The sequence below is a fragment of the Amyelois transitella genome, chromosome 25, assembly GCF_032362555.1.
Source record: "Amyelois transitella isolate CPQ chromosome 25, ilAmyTran1.1, whole genome shotgun sequence".
Classification (NCBI taxonomy): domain Eukaryota; kingdom Metazoa; phylum Arthropoda; class Insecta; order Lepidoptera; family Pyralidae; genus Amyelois; species Amyelois transitella.
In genome coordinates this window covers 3,191,813-3,211,686 of record NC_083528.1, presented here as the reverse complement: position 1 = coordinate 3,211,686, position 19,874 = coordinate 3,191,813, and the positions used below count along the sequence as shown (strand labels likewise).

General features: G+C 34.2%; 1 protein-coding gene across 1 annotated transcript in view; it reads right to left on the bottom strand.

The window, feature by feature from the left end:
* Positions 1 to 19,874, bottom strand: part of LOC106138048 (IQ motif and SEC7 domain-containing protein 2) — a 140,487-nt gene that overhangs the window by 16,592 nt on the left and 104,021 nt on the right. Inside the window, exons 4-6 of the mRNA XM_060951468.1 lie at positions 3,526 to 3,704; positions 2,137 to 2,275; positions 1,047 to 1,136 (exon numbers count right to left, since the gene is read on the bottom strand). Of these exons, the coding sequence (XP_060807451.1) occupies positions 1,047 to 1,136; positions 2,137 to 2,275; positions 3,526 to 3,704 (408 nt within the window). The remainder of the gene's footprint in view (positions 1 to 1,046; positions 1,137 to 2,136; positions 2,276 to 3,525; positions 3,705 to 19,874) is intronic.

The window sequence follows — 19,874 nt, the reverse complement described above, 5'->3', positions numbered from 1 at the left end:
TTAAGTAAGCATTCTTCTTACAAATCAGGTATTATAAGAGATAAAACGTTTTAAGTATATAGTTCCACAAAAAAGTCATGTAGACTTAGCATAACAATGTACAGAATCTTGAAGGATTTGTCGAAATAGTATTGATAGATTTACATGTACATTATAGGATAGATGATCATCTACATAGATATATTCCTAGTTAACGAAGGTGGTGTATTCTATTGAGTTCACTGTACAACAAAGGATATGAATAAGGCATTTGAGTCTGATCAACTTGTGGGATGCAAATTGGTATGACATTCGCTTTAACATAATCGACAAAAGTTATCAAATTCTACACAGAATTTATCTTAAATATTAAGTAGGAAGGACAGTAATTGAACTACTCGTGATATTTTCGAAATGTTAAAATACTGATGTTTTTTTTTTATTTGCTTTGTGACTTTCAACGACATGCCTCAATCAATTCAAAGCAGTTAGGAAAGCATTTTATTATTAATTCAGTTTATTTGATTAGTTAGCTCATTTTTAATGTGAACACAAAATAATAAGAGGTCGAATCAGCGTCAGACATATGCACCAAACGTGCATCTATCTCATTAAATGCAATTCAATACAACCCAAAATCAATAAAATAATATAATTTCATAGTTAAACAATGCAATTAATTTTATTAAATAAATAACTTTATTACATTTACACTTATTTGCCTTGTGAGCGCTACCTGAACAATTTAGCAGATATTAAATGTACCTCTTTTGTTGAACTTCCACGTCTTTTTCTGCTGTAATATTACATTTTATACTGAACATTTCAGAAAGTCCGACGCAGTTTACATTGTGGCAATATTTATTCAGAAGCTGGGCTTCCACCGGCTTTTTCTTGTGTTCACATCAAACAATGTAGCTCTCGTAAAATATACAACTTCCAAGGGTCATGCTTTATTAAGTTTAATTAATTATTTTTTTACGAAGGGTAAAGTTATATCTTAGCTCAAGGACAGTTAAGTGTTAAGCTTAGGAGGTACACATGACATTGTAGGTTCGGGGACATACCCTCTCGTCAATTTACCCCTTTTTTGGGGTAAACTCTGTTCTTTTTGAGTAATCCCTGTGGTCCCAATGATGGAGACGTCTGTCCCACGCCTACGGAAGCAATATGAATAAATAAAATAATATTACAAAAAAGTATATTGTTGTTATTTACACAGAGTTGAATAATCCAATCACCGAAAAATTATACTGAAAGAAGAACATATAAAATACAAAGAAAACATTTTTTTTTATATATGTTACGAGTACAAAAATATATAAATTAACATAACACACTACACTGTATCTACAAACAAAAAGGATCTTAGTAAAACTTTTCATTTTCGAATATTCATATTAATACTTTTTACTACTTTATAGTAATTTGAGGGTGAAACGCTGTACTGTATTATTTATTTTTGTGTGCCATATAAATGAAAATTATAGAACAAATCAAAGTGTAAATGGGAGCATTACAATTTTGCATCAAACCGCTGTAAAAATACACCGGCAAAGCAAAGCCTCGACGTTATTGCGCCTGAAGGGCTTTCATTTCATGTCCAATGCAAATATGTCAGCTAGGGATGGACACATGTTACCAAATAACATCATATCGATGATCAAATCGGATAATTTATTTCAGATACAAAACTGAGAAAATAGAATCACTATGTTTTAAACCTTGAATCTTACGCATACGTTGTTGAATGAGTACAAAAACAAACCCGGGCGCTGGAGCATAAGCTGTCTGCGCAGCTGAGAACTACAAGTATGAGAGAAATTGCCAAATGTAAAGACAAAAGAAGCCTTTGTCCGGCCGTGGGATTTGTATGTAAATAAAATGGTTTCGTAGCAAACCTGAAATTGCAAAAAGCTCAGTAGGAAAACGTGAGAAATAAGAAGATCAATTAAAGAAATTTCATAGAGAAGGCAATTTTAACAGAACTAAGACGAAGTGTGTCCTTATTACAATTATCCCGTTAAATGGAAAATATATAAATAAATATAATAAATAATGTAAAAATTGAAAGGTGGAAAAAACCCTACACTTTATATTCACCCTTTACATGTTTTGTAATAATAAAAATAAATACAAATTGATAATATAACTCACCTGTTTGTATGAACAGCGAGGCCGAAACCCTCTGGCGGGGCCGCAATGTACAGCGGCGGTGCGGGTTCGGCTGCGCCCGCGCACACCACCGACGACGCGTTGGAAGCTGATGAGCATGACGAATTAGAGTGGTTTAATGCTGGAATACAGACAAAGGTGTGTTGGAAACGACCAGGTATTTCTCAATCAATGTAATTTTAATTCAATTAATGGCGTTATTAAACCAGTCAAAATTCCTTCGAAGATAGAAGGCGAGAAGTGGTTGAGCTACGCTAATGATTTGGATATTACTAATAATCGTTGTCAGTCTGTTAAGCAGCAAAATAGTGCAGTAACACGATACTACCAATCATGACGCTAACAGTTATTTAAACGTAGGAAATTAGTGATGGCATTTCCCCACACTATTTTAACAAAGCCACAGTTTGACGACAGAGTTTTCTGTCTAAACAGAAGCAATCACATGGGAGAGAGTTGCTGTTATAGATTTTTTATGCTATTAATAAGAAGGGAACAGGCAAACTGCTCTCTGTCACCAAGAAATCTTTCCATGCTTTTGGCGTCTATGTTCTTAAATTTTGAACACTTTTGTTTAACCTTTTTTTTAAAATAAATTTGTCAGATTAGCCGTTATTTTACACTAATGAAAAGTTTATTGGGATGATAATGTTATATTCTAGACGAAAACTAGTAAATAGATAATGATATAACTTTTTTAAATATCGGCATTTGATTTCTACTGTATAATGATAATTTGATGAACAAGGAAATAATAAATATTTGTAAAAACTGCTTCATAATCCATTTCTGCTTTCCAACAGACTTTTTTTTAAAATGAATAATGAATACAAACAAAAAGATAAATCGCCCGTATAACCAAGCACGACTGAGTATCGCCATTTTTATGTAACAGACTAACAGTTACTTTCACTGGCGGAAATCCATAGCTTTCCTGTTGCCTGCTTATGGGAGGTTTATTACCACTTCAACTTAATGGCGACTTCTACTCTTTGAGAATCGGTGGTCGAAATAAAAAGGCGCCTAATTTAAAATGCGTTATGCAAAGGGAGGCACATGTTCAAATCCTAAGTTGTTAGTTTGATTGCTAATCAATGCCAAAATGAGGAAAGTGAACATCATGAGGAAACTTGGGGAATTGGATGCGTTACCATGACCCAATACAGGTTAAGTTCCGTTGCAAAGTTTCGGAGGTCAGACGGGAGTCGCTTCGTATAAAAAACCTGACTTACCCAATACAGAATCATTGCCAAAGGCGCACCACTGCCTCCTAAAGAAGAAAGAGGATTAAGGCAGTGGGATGACGATGATTATTGATGCCATACACCACATGTTACCATAGCATATCAAGGTTAGGTGCTGTCAACTCACCAGGCATTGGTCGATGCACAGCCGTGACGTATCTGTTGCCCTCCATGTATCCACGGTCTGGTTCAGCGTGGTGGGCATGGTGGCCGCTGTGGATGGAGTGGCTGTGGGAGTAGAAGCCGTCGGGTGGGTGAAGGGCCACCCCGCCGCCGCCGTCCTCCTCGTCCACTTTCTGTGAGAAGCTGTGGTCAAAGAAATGGTTGAGGTCAGTATTTGTTTCGGTCATAGCGATGTTAACTGTTTCATTGAGTTGTCATGTTTTATGGTTTACTAGTTGCAGAGTAAATATAACTTTTAAACTGTAAATAAGACTTTATACTGATATAGGTATATGCGGTCACAATATAAATATACATTCCCTGGCGTCCGAATCATGCGGTTTTCAGTCATAACAATGTGGATAATAATCTATCTTTTCGTACGGGCCTGAATTTTAATGTTTATTGTTAAATATTGGATTATTATCCTTATCTATTAGATTTTCCAAATAAAAATTGAGTATCATTGACTTAATATAATGTAATAATGTTCATTAAATATCAACAATCTTTGCAGATGCCAAAAACATACATTGATATACCTACTTAACTAAAACTGGTATATTTAACTGAATAAATCCATACAAGTTATGCGTTCATTACATGTAAAAATAGAACATGAGACCATCCGACTTAGCACCTGCTCCGGCAATGGGCCATCTGCTAACTGGAAATCTATTCTCGTGGAATAAAATTATAATGGCAGATGATTTTTTTCATATACATACATAGGACAATGAAATATGTGACCAAATTCAAATGCCAACAGATATGGCTAATAAAATTTATTCTGATAAGCATAAATGTCAGAATTAGCATAAACGGTCAGAGTTCAGACGTGTTTTTTTAATAATCTAATGAAACGTGATCCTTTTGATTTGTACTAATTAAATAAACCGTGTGGTGCCCGGCACCGATAGAAAAAAGAATTAGACCACTCCATCACTTTCCCATGATGCCGTAAAAGGCGGCTAAGGGATAGGCTTATAAACTTGGGATTCTTCTTTTAGGCGATGGGCTAGCAACCTGTCACTACATATATGTATCTTAATTGTACAATTAAGCCAAACAGCTGAACGTGGCCTATCAGTCTTTTCAAAGACTGTTGGCTCTTTCTATTCCGCAAGGAATATAAACGTGATAAAAAAATAAACTCTAGATCCAATAGTTTCAACGAAATCTTGTGAAGTGTTGTTGTTACCAACAAAATACAATTTATTGAACACCATGGATATTTACGACTTCGTTAAAAGTTGGTGGTTCGTGACCATTTTATTAGTACAACTTATGTTCAATTAGTCTTGCAAGATAACCAAAAAATTTGATCAGCTCAAAATGGTGTTATCCCTGATTAGCTGATGATTCCTGATTAAGGCAATGCATTAGTCTATCTAAATATCATTTCCTGGTCATTCAGTTGAATCTTGTCGAGACTATTTGTTCAATATGCTCTATGGGTGATAAACACGTGATGTATGTCTTAAATGGGCAGAGAAAATACTAACATATAGAATATATATGCAAAGATCTTATCGAAGTGTGTCTGTTTTGCAAGCAAAGAGAAAGTCAAACGCCAGATAGCTGGCGAAGAATGCATCTTGTTGGTAAACACTATGCATTATTGATGTCCAGTCGCTGTGTTGAAGAGACGTGGTCGAGGAAAAAGACTGAATAGAATAAACGTTTATATAGTCATTTAAAACACACATATTTTTAGCAAATTTCAAATAATTGGGACGATCTTCCAATCAATTTGGGGCGAAAATTAATTTATGTGTATATAAATGTAACGCGATTTCTTTTAAACCGTAGGTATTATTTTGATGAATTTTGAAAGAAGAGTAATTTTAAAGTTTGTAAGGCTACAAAATCAGTATAGTTTCTTTTGCGTTAATTACAGTTTTGTAAACATGTGTTGTGTTCGCGAGAGTAGTATTTAACAGATACATATATTATAAACTAAAGCTATCCACGAATGTGTAGATTTCCCATAAGTTTTTCATGCAGTTATTGTATGACGACGTTAAATAAGTATATAATTATTACTCTACAACATGTAAGCTCCGTAAATACACGTATGTAAGCTTTTTGTTAACCTGAAACATCTTTTAACCTACGTCGTAAATGTACATACATACATAAAGGGACACCTAGTTTTGTTGATGTAAACATGCGATAAATATTTTTTTCTGGTCATTTCCATTAAAGCACGCTCTGGATGAAAGGTTCACTAATTCACTATAGTTCATCAGTGAAGACTTACTTATATTATGGTGATGAAAAGTATAAAAGATAATATACAAACTGATTACGGAGATTATAAATCTTAATTTTATCTAAATCAAATGTTTGCGCCGCGAATCCAGGGCAAGTTGTGTAAGAGGCTTATGAAAAGCTCTCCAAGCTTTTTATTGTGGACTTTGTTTCTTGAAATGAATGCGGCCGGCATTTATCATTTTTATAACGTTTTTAATAATAGCGAGTTATTTTTTCCTTGCCTGGCTTTTTTTAGACGCAATCCCAGGCACTCTTATTTAAATTAAAAATATGACATCTAAATTGTGAAGAATTTCTGTTAGAACTTTCCAATGAAAAGAATTATCCGAAAACACAAATGTCATAATATTTATAAGGATATTTCACAAGAAATTGTTTTCAAACGCACACTAAGAACAAAGTTTCGAATTATTTACGAGTACTTGTTTATAAATTTGTTTGAATTTTCTTCAAATTATCTTACTTAGGCAGTAGTTTGAAGAATCAATTAAATCATGAAATCAATTAATTTCTTCTCTAACTTAAGCGCCTACTTTTCAATAGTCGTGTGCTTAGCATCCGCAAAACGAGGAGGCTCTTAGATATTTAATATCAAATTTTCACGATTGAATCTCTCCACCCAACAGAAAACAACTTGTTTTTACAAACAACTTAACAGGCTAGAGAAATATGATAATATTACCTACTTATTAGCAAGTAGCGAGGGATCGACGAAGCGTACAAATATTACAGTTTCATATGTGCTGTACTGTCGCGACCATCAATATTATGAATCAAACTGAGATTAAAAAATAAACCCTTAACGTTACTGTAATAAAATTTTAATTTAAGTACTTTTCAAAGATTTCTGTTAAACAAACATTTCGAATGTTCAATTCGAATCAACCTATAGAATAGTTTACAAGTCGCTGAGAGTCGTGGTCATTAAAAAAATCTTTAGGAAGGCGCTATTAATTCCTTAGGAAGTAGACAGAACTAATCAGTCTCAAAATGGCCACGTTCAGCAAGATCGCTAAATGATGGATTGAGATTCAAATAGTGACAGGCTGTTAGCCTATTGCCTAAAAGAAGAATCCCAAGTTTAAAAGCGTGGTAGACGAATTTTAAGCTAACCTCACTTACAATTGCGACGAGTAGCAAAAAATGGCCAAAGCACTTTTGTTCACGATAGTACCGGTCGGATGCGCACGCGCAAACGCACCCACCTTGACAATGACCGCGCACTACCGTATCGCTGGCCACTGTGTAACCCAGAATCATTGTAAATAACCACTTAATGTTCCTATTTGTACTTTGTACTGGGAGGGCTGAGAGGCTGCTACTTTGTCATATTTTTTGAGAAGAAGGATTTAAGGATTATATCAACGTCACTTAGGAAGTTGGAGTAGGTAACTAATTTTATACTGATTTTTCGTAATGACCACATAAAAAGCTTTAAGTTTTAGTGAAGCTAGCAGGGAGGAGTAACATTGTCAGGCTTTTATTTCCAAGAGATGTACGTTTTAAGTTTTTCCAGGAGGGCTGGTCGATTTTCCGAAAAAACTAGGCTTGGCCTACACACCGTTTCGGATAGTCTGTAAGTAAAGTTCTAGATTGGACACTAACACTACAATAACACTTACACTTAGCTATTCTCGTGTTGACCACGCCTATTTCTTTCAGTACGTGTCTATCTCTAATATTTACTTTTTACGAACACACAAACAACCAGCCAGTCTTTGAAGCCAGTTATTAATTAAACAACAAGTTTGGAGATGTTGTAAAAGATTTCTTTAGGTCAGTAAGCCAATAATAGGATTGTAATTCACGTAGAGAAAGTACAAGAAAGGCTGCAATTTCTTCGGTTAGCGATCTGTTAACTATAGTTATGACAATGTAATAGTTATATACATAAGCGTGACTAGAAAACGGAACAGAGGGAAATTATTAGTTTGCAACGAAAAGTGTTGCAACTGGGTTATGAAGATGATTTAACTGTAAAAGCTGAAGGAGTTGCAACGCTTTTCTTTGCGTTATTGATGTTTACTCCAAATCTTTGTTGAAACCATAGTATGACGTGAAATAGAAGATTAGTCAGTCAATGAAAATTTAAATAAAAAAATACAAAAAGGAGTTCGTTGCATAGTATAATATACAAAATATTGATAGAACTAATGTCGCGCAAATTGCTTCCAAATTGCCTTCTAGTGTTTCAGTAAATAGGCAACTAGCTCATAGAGGGTAATAACTATTGTTAAAAAGTGACATGAAATGTCGTGGGCCTGCTGGAAAAAAAATCTATAGAAATAAGTAGTGCCCTTGTACTGAAGTAGAAAGATCAAGCTGATAGAGTGAAATATATTATTAAACATGCCACATGAGCGGATGACAGAACATGCATAATTAATAACTTCACTTTAGACTATACGACTTAATCTTTTAGAACCCTCTCATTGAAGTGCAGATAAACCTTAAAACAACTGACGTAACGCAGGATTATACTCCAAGCCATAGTTAACCCCCTTATAACTCTAAACTCCAACATCAGTACTGGCAACACCGAACTAACGAGTCAAACATTGTTCAAAACTCAGAAACTGCAGTCTCGCATATTGGAAACTGCATAGCGATCTACAAACGAGGAGGATCATTGCGTTTAAATAACAAGACTTGACTTTGGTTGGTTTATTAAAAATGAAGACATTACGTAGGTCAACTACGTATTTGATTGAAACATGTACTACAAGAAGAATACATACATACATACATATGGTCTTCAAAGTCCAACAGTCTTAAAAGGACTGAATGGCCACGTTCAGCTATTTGGCTTAATGATAGAATCCCAAGAACAACTACAAAGATTACAAGAAGAATCCCAAGTTTAGCCTTATTTTAAGCCTATCCCTTATTTACGCCATCCATGGGAAAGAGATGAAATGGTCTTTTCTTTAGTGCCGGCAACCACACGGTTCAATTCAAATGAATTGAAACACCAGACTAAAAAGAACTATTCTTTCCCGTTTACATAATTTTAAGAGTGGATTTATTAACTTTAAGAGCAACTTTTATGTTTGTCTCTTTATTCAGAACTTCGTTCTTCTATGATTTTCAAAAGTTAATTTTAGCAATCAAATAAATAAAACACTAAATCAGCTTTATGCCAATATACGTAAAGTAATACGTTAATACTAGGTGATATTATTAAAAATGTCCTCTCTGCAAGTCTAACTCTATGTCAACTCGCCGGTATAAACTCCGTTAACCACATATCGTTATACAAAAGTTTACTGGTACTTCTTTTTCTAGTTTAGTTTCAATGTAACGTTACTAGACTGGCCGATTAGTCGATTTGACTGTACTATAAAAACACATTTAATTATAGGAATAAAGTCTTCTTCCTTCTCACGATATTTTCAAGGGCATCGTTTGGCAATATAAAACTAATATACTATCTAACTCAGAGAAGAGTCATTGGTACATGTCTGCGGAAAAATACGAGCTTTCGCATCACGCTTCTTCTGGCGTTAGTCCTGGCCACATCCTTCCATCTCTGGAGAAGAGTCGCCTCATAACCATGATCCTGTCAGGATAGATAAGTCAGGATTTTACAAGAAGCGACACCCGTACCTCTAGGTTGGATAACATAACCACTTTATATTAATAAGTAACTGACAACTACAAACCATAGATAATTCTAGACGCAATTCAGAAACAAACCGTCCACTTGCGAGTGTAAGTTCATTTACCAGACAATATCATCAGGGGTACAAAACATCCCCCTTTGTTCAGAACCCCTGGTAAAAAACACACTCGGTTCCCGGTTTAATCCCGGACAAACACGTAATGTGCATCATTAGGAGGACAATAAATTTTTACTGCTGTCTAATTTGCGCCTCGAAGCCTGCCAATTTGAGCTTGGGAACATGCCAAAGGTAGATGCTTCAAATGGAGTATGTTTTATTCTTTTTTACCGACATACATTACATCTTAGCATTAAAAGATTGATGAATGTGGATGAAGGTTACCTATCTTATATGAAATAGGGCCAAAATATGTTTCAATAACTTAATTTGTGTGACAAAATAATATTTTATCTGTTATACAGACCTTTGGTCTTAACTTCTAATACAAAAGGAAGAGATATTACAATATTTTGGCTTACTGGTGGAACTAATGATAGAACATCAATAATAGTAATATTTAAGAGGACAATATACAAACGATACATTGGATGATTCGATACTTATTTTCTCCAAAAAAATTTTGAAGGTGAACAGGGCAAATCCCGATAATAAATGACCCACAGGACGATTAATCAAAACCTGGCATTATTAACCTTTTGGTCGCCCCGGTGTCCTTTGACCAACCCTGGCTTTCCATGGGTCAGAGGTCTATTTGCAGGCATAACAAGAGGAGAATAATTACTTTGTATTGGGTTCCCTAATAAGGCGGTAGTTGATGTTTCTGACTCTTAAGTAATAATTAAACATTAAGAGTATCTTCACCATTGAAGTCAAGTGATAAATAAATTTCATTCTAATATTAGTTGATAATGCAACTTAAAAAAATAATGATGAACACATACGACGTCAAAATCGCGTTTCAATCTATCATATGTTCGCGATTTGGCCCGCCTTAATTCTCAAAATTTTAATTTATTATGATATTCCATGTTTTTAATATCAAAAGCAAAAAAAATTCTATTCTTCTCCAAGCTATTCTATTTCTTGTTTAAGCTATATCACTGAAAAGTTTCATGAACACCCGATAAGTAGTTTTTGCTAGAAAGAGAAACATGTGTGTCTTATAGTTACTTCTTAGAAACTTTCGCATTTTGTTATGTTAGTAGGATAAAAGGATGTAATAACATTTTTTATTAAATTCTTCATCTTACTAATTTCTAATCCACCTTCTGTCCTTTTCAAATTAGTTCGTGAAAGTCGTTATCAGCAAAAAGGTGCATTCTTCCGGCGACAGTTTCTATAAACTTTGATTAAACCAACTTCCTTAAGGTTGGGTGCTCTAGCAAAGAGATAGAACTACTTCGCTAATGGGTTTAAGAAGTGTCACGGTGCGAAGTTTTTACTTTGATAGCGCAAAACGATGCTTGCATCTAATTTCCAGCTAACCATTTGACTTTAATCAGTATGATTTCATGTAGAAAATTGAGAGGAAACGAGTAAGTTAGCTGTTTACGAGTATCAGAGTTACGAGCACCAAGCAATCATTAGTTATATTACAAAAGTTATAAGTTTTTAAACAAGGAAGAAATGTATTCTCTTTAACTCAAAGATATAACTATAATAATAATATACTTTTATAGATAAACAACCAAGACCCAGGCCAATCAGAAAAAGTTTGTTTCTCATCATGCCCTGGCCGGGATTCGAGAACCCGGGACCTCCGGTATCACAGACAAGCGCACTACCACGCCACAAAGGCCGTCAATATATATACAAATATTCGCATAATACCCATTTGATATCAGCTTATCTTAGAACAAAAGCTTAAAGTGAAGAATGACAAGAACAACCATAGAAAAGGCTCCTATAAAAAGAGAAACGGTATTGAGAGATTAAACTGGGACAAATACCTAAACTCAATATTTGTTCAAGAAACTTCATGTCCGTCTCTCAAAATACGAATAACCTCTAGAACTTATTGTCCTCCGATCATATGTAGTTTAAGGTGAATAATAGCATATTGTACATCGATATACCTTTATGGAGCTTCAGTGTCAGATAAGAGGCTTACCGTAAACCCCTTGACAAATTATTTCACAGCATATCATCAATTACTGTGATTAGAACTTAAGGCTTTGGAGCATAGGGCTGAAAATGCAATTTTTTGTAATAAAAAAACAGATGGTTAAATGATATGTATGTGGTGTATACAATAGGGTTACAGTAACTCCTAGTCTAGCCTATGAGCCGTGTGGAGATCAGACGTTAGTAGCTCTTTATAAGAATTATAATGTACCTAACCTTAGGTAGACCCGGGGCCATAAAGCTGTGTACTTTAAACTAAATAAATTAAATATATATAGTTGTGTGAGTGGAGTACACGCCTGTCACCCTTTCCATTATGTCTCCTATCTCGGGTCTGCTGGAAAGATTTCTTTTGAAATAAGCAGAACCTATGTAATTTTATTTCTTGTCATTATTTGTCTCGATGTTTTCTGTGTACTTACATAAATTAGTAAATCAATATACAGTACAAATTACAGAAAAAGTTAGCCTCAAGCAATACTTAGTAAATGTAAAAGTAAAATGCTATGTTAAGGGAGAGTGTCAGTAATAAGATAGTGAATTTTAAACTCTTTGCAGATACATACATCCAGACACGACCTCAGTCTGCTGCCGTGTCCTATTTCGCTAGGCTTGTTCTAGATATCAGAGGGGCACTACATTCGTTAGTGTCCCTGGAGGCTTGCCAATCGGCTTATTATGAAACCACAACCGCTTGGTATTGCTTGAATTTGCCATAATCATGTTGTTATTTTCCTTTGGCTTAAACCAATGAGCTTGCATGATTGATGAATGATGAAGCAGCAGATGAAGCAAGAGATTTAAACAGGGATCGTGGCATACGGACTCAAAGATGCACAATGTTTAATCAAAATCTATCAAAGGATAGATGCACAATTTAGGAAAGGTGTTGAAGCATTTTGGCGGAGGATGCAACTAAGAACACGTAAAGATAATAAAAAGATACCAAATGAACAAAGTATTGATGTATAGGATAATGTCGTTGAAAATAAAATGAACCCTCCAAACACAAATCCAACTAACACTTGACCGATTTTTCTATTATATCCTTTGACGAAGGCCAGTGAAAATATGAAATTGACGTACCATCAGAATAATAAATTGGGCTTTACGTAGCCGTGAAAAATAAAACGTTCACATTGACGATAAGTGACTATGATTGATTAGAATACAGGGTGTTTCAGGATAAAATAGAACAACGCGATTTCACGCGCAGAAGAATTTGTTCATAAATTTTTGTCCTCCCTGTAATTAGATATGTTTCCCTCCCAAAAGGGATTACAATTTAATTTACTACTCATTTCAGAGATTTATGTTTATAATGAAATTACTTAAGCTCATCGAATAATTTGAGGGTACAATTAGTAGCCGTGCTGTTTGTGCCAGAGTATAAAAGCTAGGGTTCAGTCCATTTCTTCAATCTTACGAAAATTCAAATTCAAATACTCGGTGTGTGGTACTTATATAGATAAACATCCAAGACACAAGCTCATCATGCCCTGGCCGGGATTCGAACCGTCACAGACAAGCGGACTACCGCAGTACCACAGAGGCCGCCAAAATTTTAAAGTTTGCTTTCAAAAATATAATAAATTGGTTAATAAATCTTCTTTCATTTCATTCAAATTCATCATGCTCTTCGACAAAGTACTCCGTTTTAATGTTCTCCTGACCTGACCTTACAGCTACTACTAACTACTTGCTAATTGTGAGAAAATCCGCGTGCGGAATCTTGTTCATCGAAGTTTAATATTCCTGTTTGCTCTGCGGTTTACTTAGAACTTAGAAGGCTCTGTTACCAAAGCCTTTATAAGGCAGTGGTTGATATTCACCCACCGCAAAGATAAACTTTATGAGTCAGTGATAAGGTATAAAGTTAAATATTTAGAAAAATACCGTTTTCGTGTCACTGGCTAATTTCAAACAGGCTCACGACCGTTGTTTGGGTTGGAGTAATTTACAAATTCTTATTAACATATACATTATACATACTCGTACATAAATATAATCACACCTCCTTCCCGGAGGCCCAGGCAGAGACTACATCTGTCCACTTGCCACGATCCTTATACACTTCTTTCGCTTCATCCACATTCATAATTCTCTTCATATAAGCTTGTCGATTTCGGGTACTTTTGACCTGACCTTTCACCAGGACGTCCTTGATTATTAACATAAGTATTTGTAAAAATATCGTTCAAAAGAATTTCGAAGTGATTCTTCTTCGCTAGTTTATCTAATTCTAATTCTTCATGGAGCGTTAACAAAATACATTAGTTTCATATACTTCGCCTTACAAGCTTACAATACACTATTCTACTTGATAAGAATTTTCTTTATGTAAATGAATGTAGAACATTGAACTATTAATTAAATTCATTAGAATTTGCCCAACTTGTTAGTTTCAATGTTTCTTTTTCAATGATTTTAATTAAAATGTCAGCTCGTCTTGTTTTTATATTTCAAAAGACAAAAAAAGCTGATTACAAAATCTGAAAAAAGATTCCCAACCAAGTATAAGCCTTTCTCTTGATGTTATTTAACTGTTCTTAGTATTTTTCTTTGGTACTATAAAGGGAGTTTCATTAATAATTAAAAAAAAATTGTTAAACCAAAATGAAAACCTACGTCAGCGCAAAAAATTTAAAACTACCCTCAAAATGGCGCACTAAAGAGGGTAATGAGAGCCACAACCCATATTTTTGCAATCTCGCCGTGCCCACTTTAACTAACAGCGATTTTGCTGCAAAGAAAGTAGGTCGGTGCATTCAGCCGCATTAATCAACAGTTGAATGGAGCCACCCCCCACCCGACAATGGAGGGGATGTCGCGGTCCATTTGATAAATAAACTGCACTTGAGATGCAGTAAGATGCATTTATCATTTTCTGGGATGCGGACGCAATTGTATTTATGCAAATTTGTAGTTGTTTCAGCTAAAAGTTTTGTCGAGAACAATGTTTTTAAGTTTTTACTCGTATGGTTAATATTTAAATGAAATAATGTCCAAATTTTCAATTTAAAAAGAACAATTAAAACTTAACCAAAAGTTAATTCTTAGATTGGTATAATACATACAAGTTACATATAACCGAGGAAGACAGGGCCAATAGTCTCAAAAATATACAGAAGACAGATAACTGCATAATTACTTTTCCAATAGATTATTGAATTTCAGTTCAGTTGCTACAACGTCGCTTAAAAAATAATTCAATATAAGATGTGATCGTAATGATTAGAAAAAATAACGTACAAGTGATAAAAAACGTAACTAAAATGTTAAAGTAGTTTTAATAAAATATTTTGAAAGAAGCATCGTTCACATGGGACTATGTACATACGAGTACTATGTTAAGCTGAACTTCAAAATACTCAATTACGTTCCCATACACTTATCTGTATTTAAGTTTCACTTATTCCTAGTATCGGAAAATTATTCTAACTCCAGTTATTACCCAAATATTACATCGTGGGAATCAAACTCAATTATAAGAGTAGGTTAACGTCTATGGTAGTATTGAAATTAAGTTTGTACCTTCTTAATGGGTAGCATTTCTATACTAGAGATACAAACTTAAAATATAAACGAAAATGTACGTGAATTTTTATTTTTTAATTGTTTTTCCATTGAGTTTATTTTTACAAATTTCAATAGGTTTATGTTTAACAGTCTATAAAATACAGCGTGACCTTTGTGACAAATGTTAAATATATAATTTTTATAATCTATTTTTTCACACCGGCGTCAAAATCACAGTTCAACATTATGGTTACTTTGTGCTGACTCTGAGATTGAGAATTTAAACAACGTTAATGAACAAATTTACCAATCAACTTGAGGCGAAATACATTTTTTGTATGTAAGTTTGTAAGAACGCAAAAACTTTTGAACCGTTAGTTTGATTTTGATGAAATTGTAAATACGTGATGATTTTTTATGTTCGTAGGGCATCAAAATGATAAAAGAAGATGTTCGCGAGGTCTAAGTTCGCAGCGATCTACAAGTTTCATAAAAAGCGGGATAATATTATCTTCTTTAACCTATCACTCACCCGTAACCAGGCTTCTGGCAGAACCAGGACCTCGTCAGTTTAGCAGCTTCAAGGAGAACTCCGCCAAGATCCACCCTCATGCCAGAGCATGAACAGCATCCATCACCCTCTCCTTCTCCCACTAACACTAAACGGGACTCTGACTTAGCCACTTTGGACAAATTCACTCACTTTCCACTTCCCGAAACTCAACTCACTTCCATAATATTAAAAATCCTGGCAACGTACAGTATGGAATACATTTATTAATATGTTCCAAATTCAATTGAAATTGTAATTCGATTATTTTCACTTAATTACTTTTTTAGTGTAAGTCTTAGAGGAATTTAAAATGTTTTCTTTTGATGTTCACTAAATAAATTATTTGAAAATAAATGTGCTCCTATAATAAAAAGACAATTAAGTCTCGGCGATCGTTACTCGCATAGACTATAAATCGAAACGGTGCATTATGTAATCGTTCCATTAGTGGAGTCGTTATGACTAATTTATATGACACTAACTGTTCTGCATATTTTGCTACTATGGTGAAAAGAAAACAAATGACTGTTTGTATACAAAAATTAAATAAAAAATGCAAATGCGAGTAGTTCTAGATGAGAAGGCGTACAGGTTTAAGGAAACTTAATGAGATTCATTAAAATGAAACCGAAGTATCTTTTTGGCATTATCATTTTGCCCTCAATGTACCTGCTTGTAATCAGATTGAATTTTAAAATAAATATGGCACCTCCAAAGTTGCAGGTTTCGACAGACAGACATACTCTTATCAGCGACACAACGCCGAAAAAATTAGAGATTTACAAAAAATATTTCCTTCTTTTTCCCAATATCGTAAAACCCATTTATTAATATTGTTATTTACAAACAAACCACATGTCTATGATTTTATACCGGACTCCAGTAATGCAAACTTGATGCGTCTTGCCATGTCATCGAATGATAATTTTCAATGCATTTCTGAGTTTACTAGAAACTAAATGGTTATTATCATTTAATGTTTAAACTGTAATTTTATTCTTGTAAATATGCCAAAGAAAATATTGTGATTCATTACAAATTAATAGTTTTGCAAGCAGAACGACATTAGTATTAGTTTTGTTGCATTTATGAAAGAGAATATATTTGGATATAGTTAAAAACTTCATAACTTCTTCAAAGACTTGGATAACTAACAAATGAAGATAAACCAACAATGTATCACAGACAAAGGTGCTTTAAATACCAATATTGAAACTGGAAGCGAAGACAGTCAATGAGGTCGTGTCAATCAAATTACTCTTACAAAGAGACAATGAACAGAACTGGTTTTAACTTTGCACGAAAACAATATCTGAGACGAACAAAATGGAGCGTGAAGTATCCGATATGGAGTAATGTGAGCTCGAACCTTGAATACATTTAGTAGGTAAAGCTACACATAGTAACAAATTTATGGCTACAAGCTCTTCAAATTATTTGCTCATATACGTAAGAATCAGATGTCCTGCTTAGCATATTAGCTTCTGTAGAACTACTGTGTGTAAAAGATTATAGTTTAGAAAAGAAAATTAAAATAATGATGATCCCTCTCTATCTCTTTCCCATGGATGTCGTAAAAGGCGACTAAGGGATAGGCTTACAAACTTGGGATTATTTTTAAGCGATGGGCTAGCACCCTGTCACTATTTGAATCTCAATTCTATCATTAATCCAAATAGCTGAACGTGGCCATTCAGTCTTTTCAAGACTGTTGGCTCTGTCTACCCTGCAAGGGATATAGACGTGTATGTTTGTATGTAATAATGATGATGAAAGGTCATTATTACACTACAAAATGAAATAAGCTTTCAATCCCAGTGTAAAGTCTAATGTTTGTAATATCATACTCAATGATAATCAATACTCATTGGCTGTTAAGAAATAAACTTATGTCTTAGAACTGCCTCTTGAAACTCTCAAATTTCAAATCTGATATGAGCAAACGAACAAAACACACTGTAATGTAAGTAGTTTATTGACTCTATTTGAACGTAAATTCAATAGTTCAATGACATTTTCAAAATATTGTTTATCATATTCATTCTCATAGAGTAGTGTTGACATAGCAATGTCGTCATATAGCAATCCTGATTAAGACATAACCAAATATTGCATTGCATCTTTGTTTTAGATTCACAGTAGTTTTCAAACAAAAAGTTTCGAGATTCCGAGATAAGATTGCTGGCAGTATCAGTGAAAGAAACTGGAGCAAATAAATACTAACTCTCAGAATTTACGACAACACGATTTTATACATTAGGTTTGATGACATCAGAAAACAAATTGTAAGAAGTTGATCAGAATTAAACGTCAACGATAAAACGATGGCAATTGGAAAGATGTATTCTCTGCCAAACTCATCGAGAAAAATACGAGATACAAGTATGGACAACAGAGCAGGGCAACCCATCAAAAGAAGAAAATTTACAAACTTTATTGATTAAGTAACCTTACATTCTCATTCAGTATTTGCTCAATCAAAGTTAATGTTGCTATGGTACTGAATAGAATCGCAAGATAAACACAATCGAATGAGATCATTTGTATGTCAGAAACCTAGCATCGATTCCCGGAGGGTGCTGAACGAACTAGTTGATATGATAATTGCTGAGGTAAGTACTGAATATCAATGTCAAAATGATCGACATGAAAATCTTATCTACAGCTAAATGTAACGGCACAATTTTGATATGAATCATTTTCAATCAATCAATCATTTTCATCATCAAGGCATTCTGCATTGATGCAAATAAAAAAGAATTGGTTACAAATCACGTAAAACGTCATGACAATTTTGATATTGTTGCTAACAACAATTCCTATCATTGTATTGTTTTACATTTTCTCATTTAGTAAGTGGCTAATGACATGATAATTTTCGGCTTCGTCTTTATTAACCGCAACAAGTTGGCACGTCACGAGTAACAAACCCGTTTGAGCAATCCACGTTTCAATAAACAGATTAATTAGAAGAAAAGATCTAAACAACTTCAATCACATAAGCTGACATTTCCTTGGTTAACACAAAAGCACTGAACCAAAATATATCGGAATCTCTTTAATGGATTACGGAGGAAACAAGAAAAATAAGAAGGCCAGCGAGCTCGAATCTAAGAATTATCCGCAACATCGCTACTTAGAGCCGGAATCTAATTTCGGAAATTGGGCCGCCATAATATACTGCTGGAGCGTAATATATCGTGAGTATGTCACTCGACAGTCAAAAGTAACCATTCTTTACTCTACTACAGAATCTCAGGCAGTGACAAGTTAAAGGCTTTAAAATTCAACTTGTCATGTAATCAGCCTAACAAAATATTTATAGTTTGCATTGATCTTTCTCTATCACTACACAACTGCATTATGTCTGCCATCACCAAAAACAACATTTTATTTTAATGGTAAAATAATGAAGGAGGAAAAAGGATAATAAACACAAACAAATAGAAATAAAGACTCAACCACATCATTTAGACCCAGATATTACACCAAATAAGAAGCAATAAGACACGAAAAAAAGAAAAAGTCGACCCGTGGGAACGTCCACGGTCACGTAAAGTGGTGATATTCCCCGAAAGCGGTTTTGTATTCTGGATATTAAGACAGGATTTATAGTATTGGCTCGTGAATGTGATTCTAGTGAAAAAAATATAGGTACCTAAAAATTAATACAGAACCGCACAAAACTTGAGGTCTAATTAAGTACGAGATAACTAAAAAAATGAAGTCTTCTTTGTAACACGAATAGGTATAACATTAAATTTCAAGCCAAAGCAAAACAAGCAACAGATAGTGTTGTAGATATAAAATGTAAAAACATTTCTCATTATCACCAAGTAACACGATTAACCTCAAAAATAAATGGTATTCACACTCCACCTAACAGTCGGAACGAAACTTATACGTTTAGTGATAAACATAAATGTATAAGTGAAATAAGAACACGTCGCCGTGTGAACTGATGCGTGAATCCAAACGCCAATCCTATCTTGACGATGTACCATTGTAAGTTTGTAGTATTGCTTGCTACCAATCTTTACATAGGCTCCGACCTGGAAATCCATTACTGAAAATCGAACCGAAAGATTCTAATTTTAACGAAAACTAGAATGAAAGTCACCTAAATCGTGGATTCTAAATCAGTGTATATTTTAATTAACTTTTTTTAAGTAAGTATGATAACATTTGTGATGTTAAAGTAAGTAAACAATTTTATGA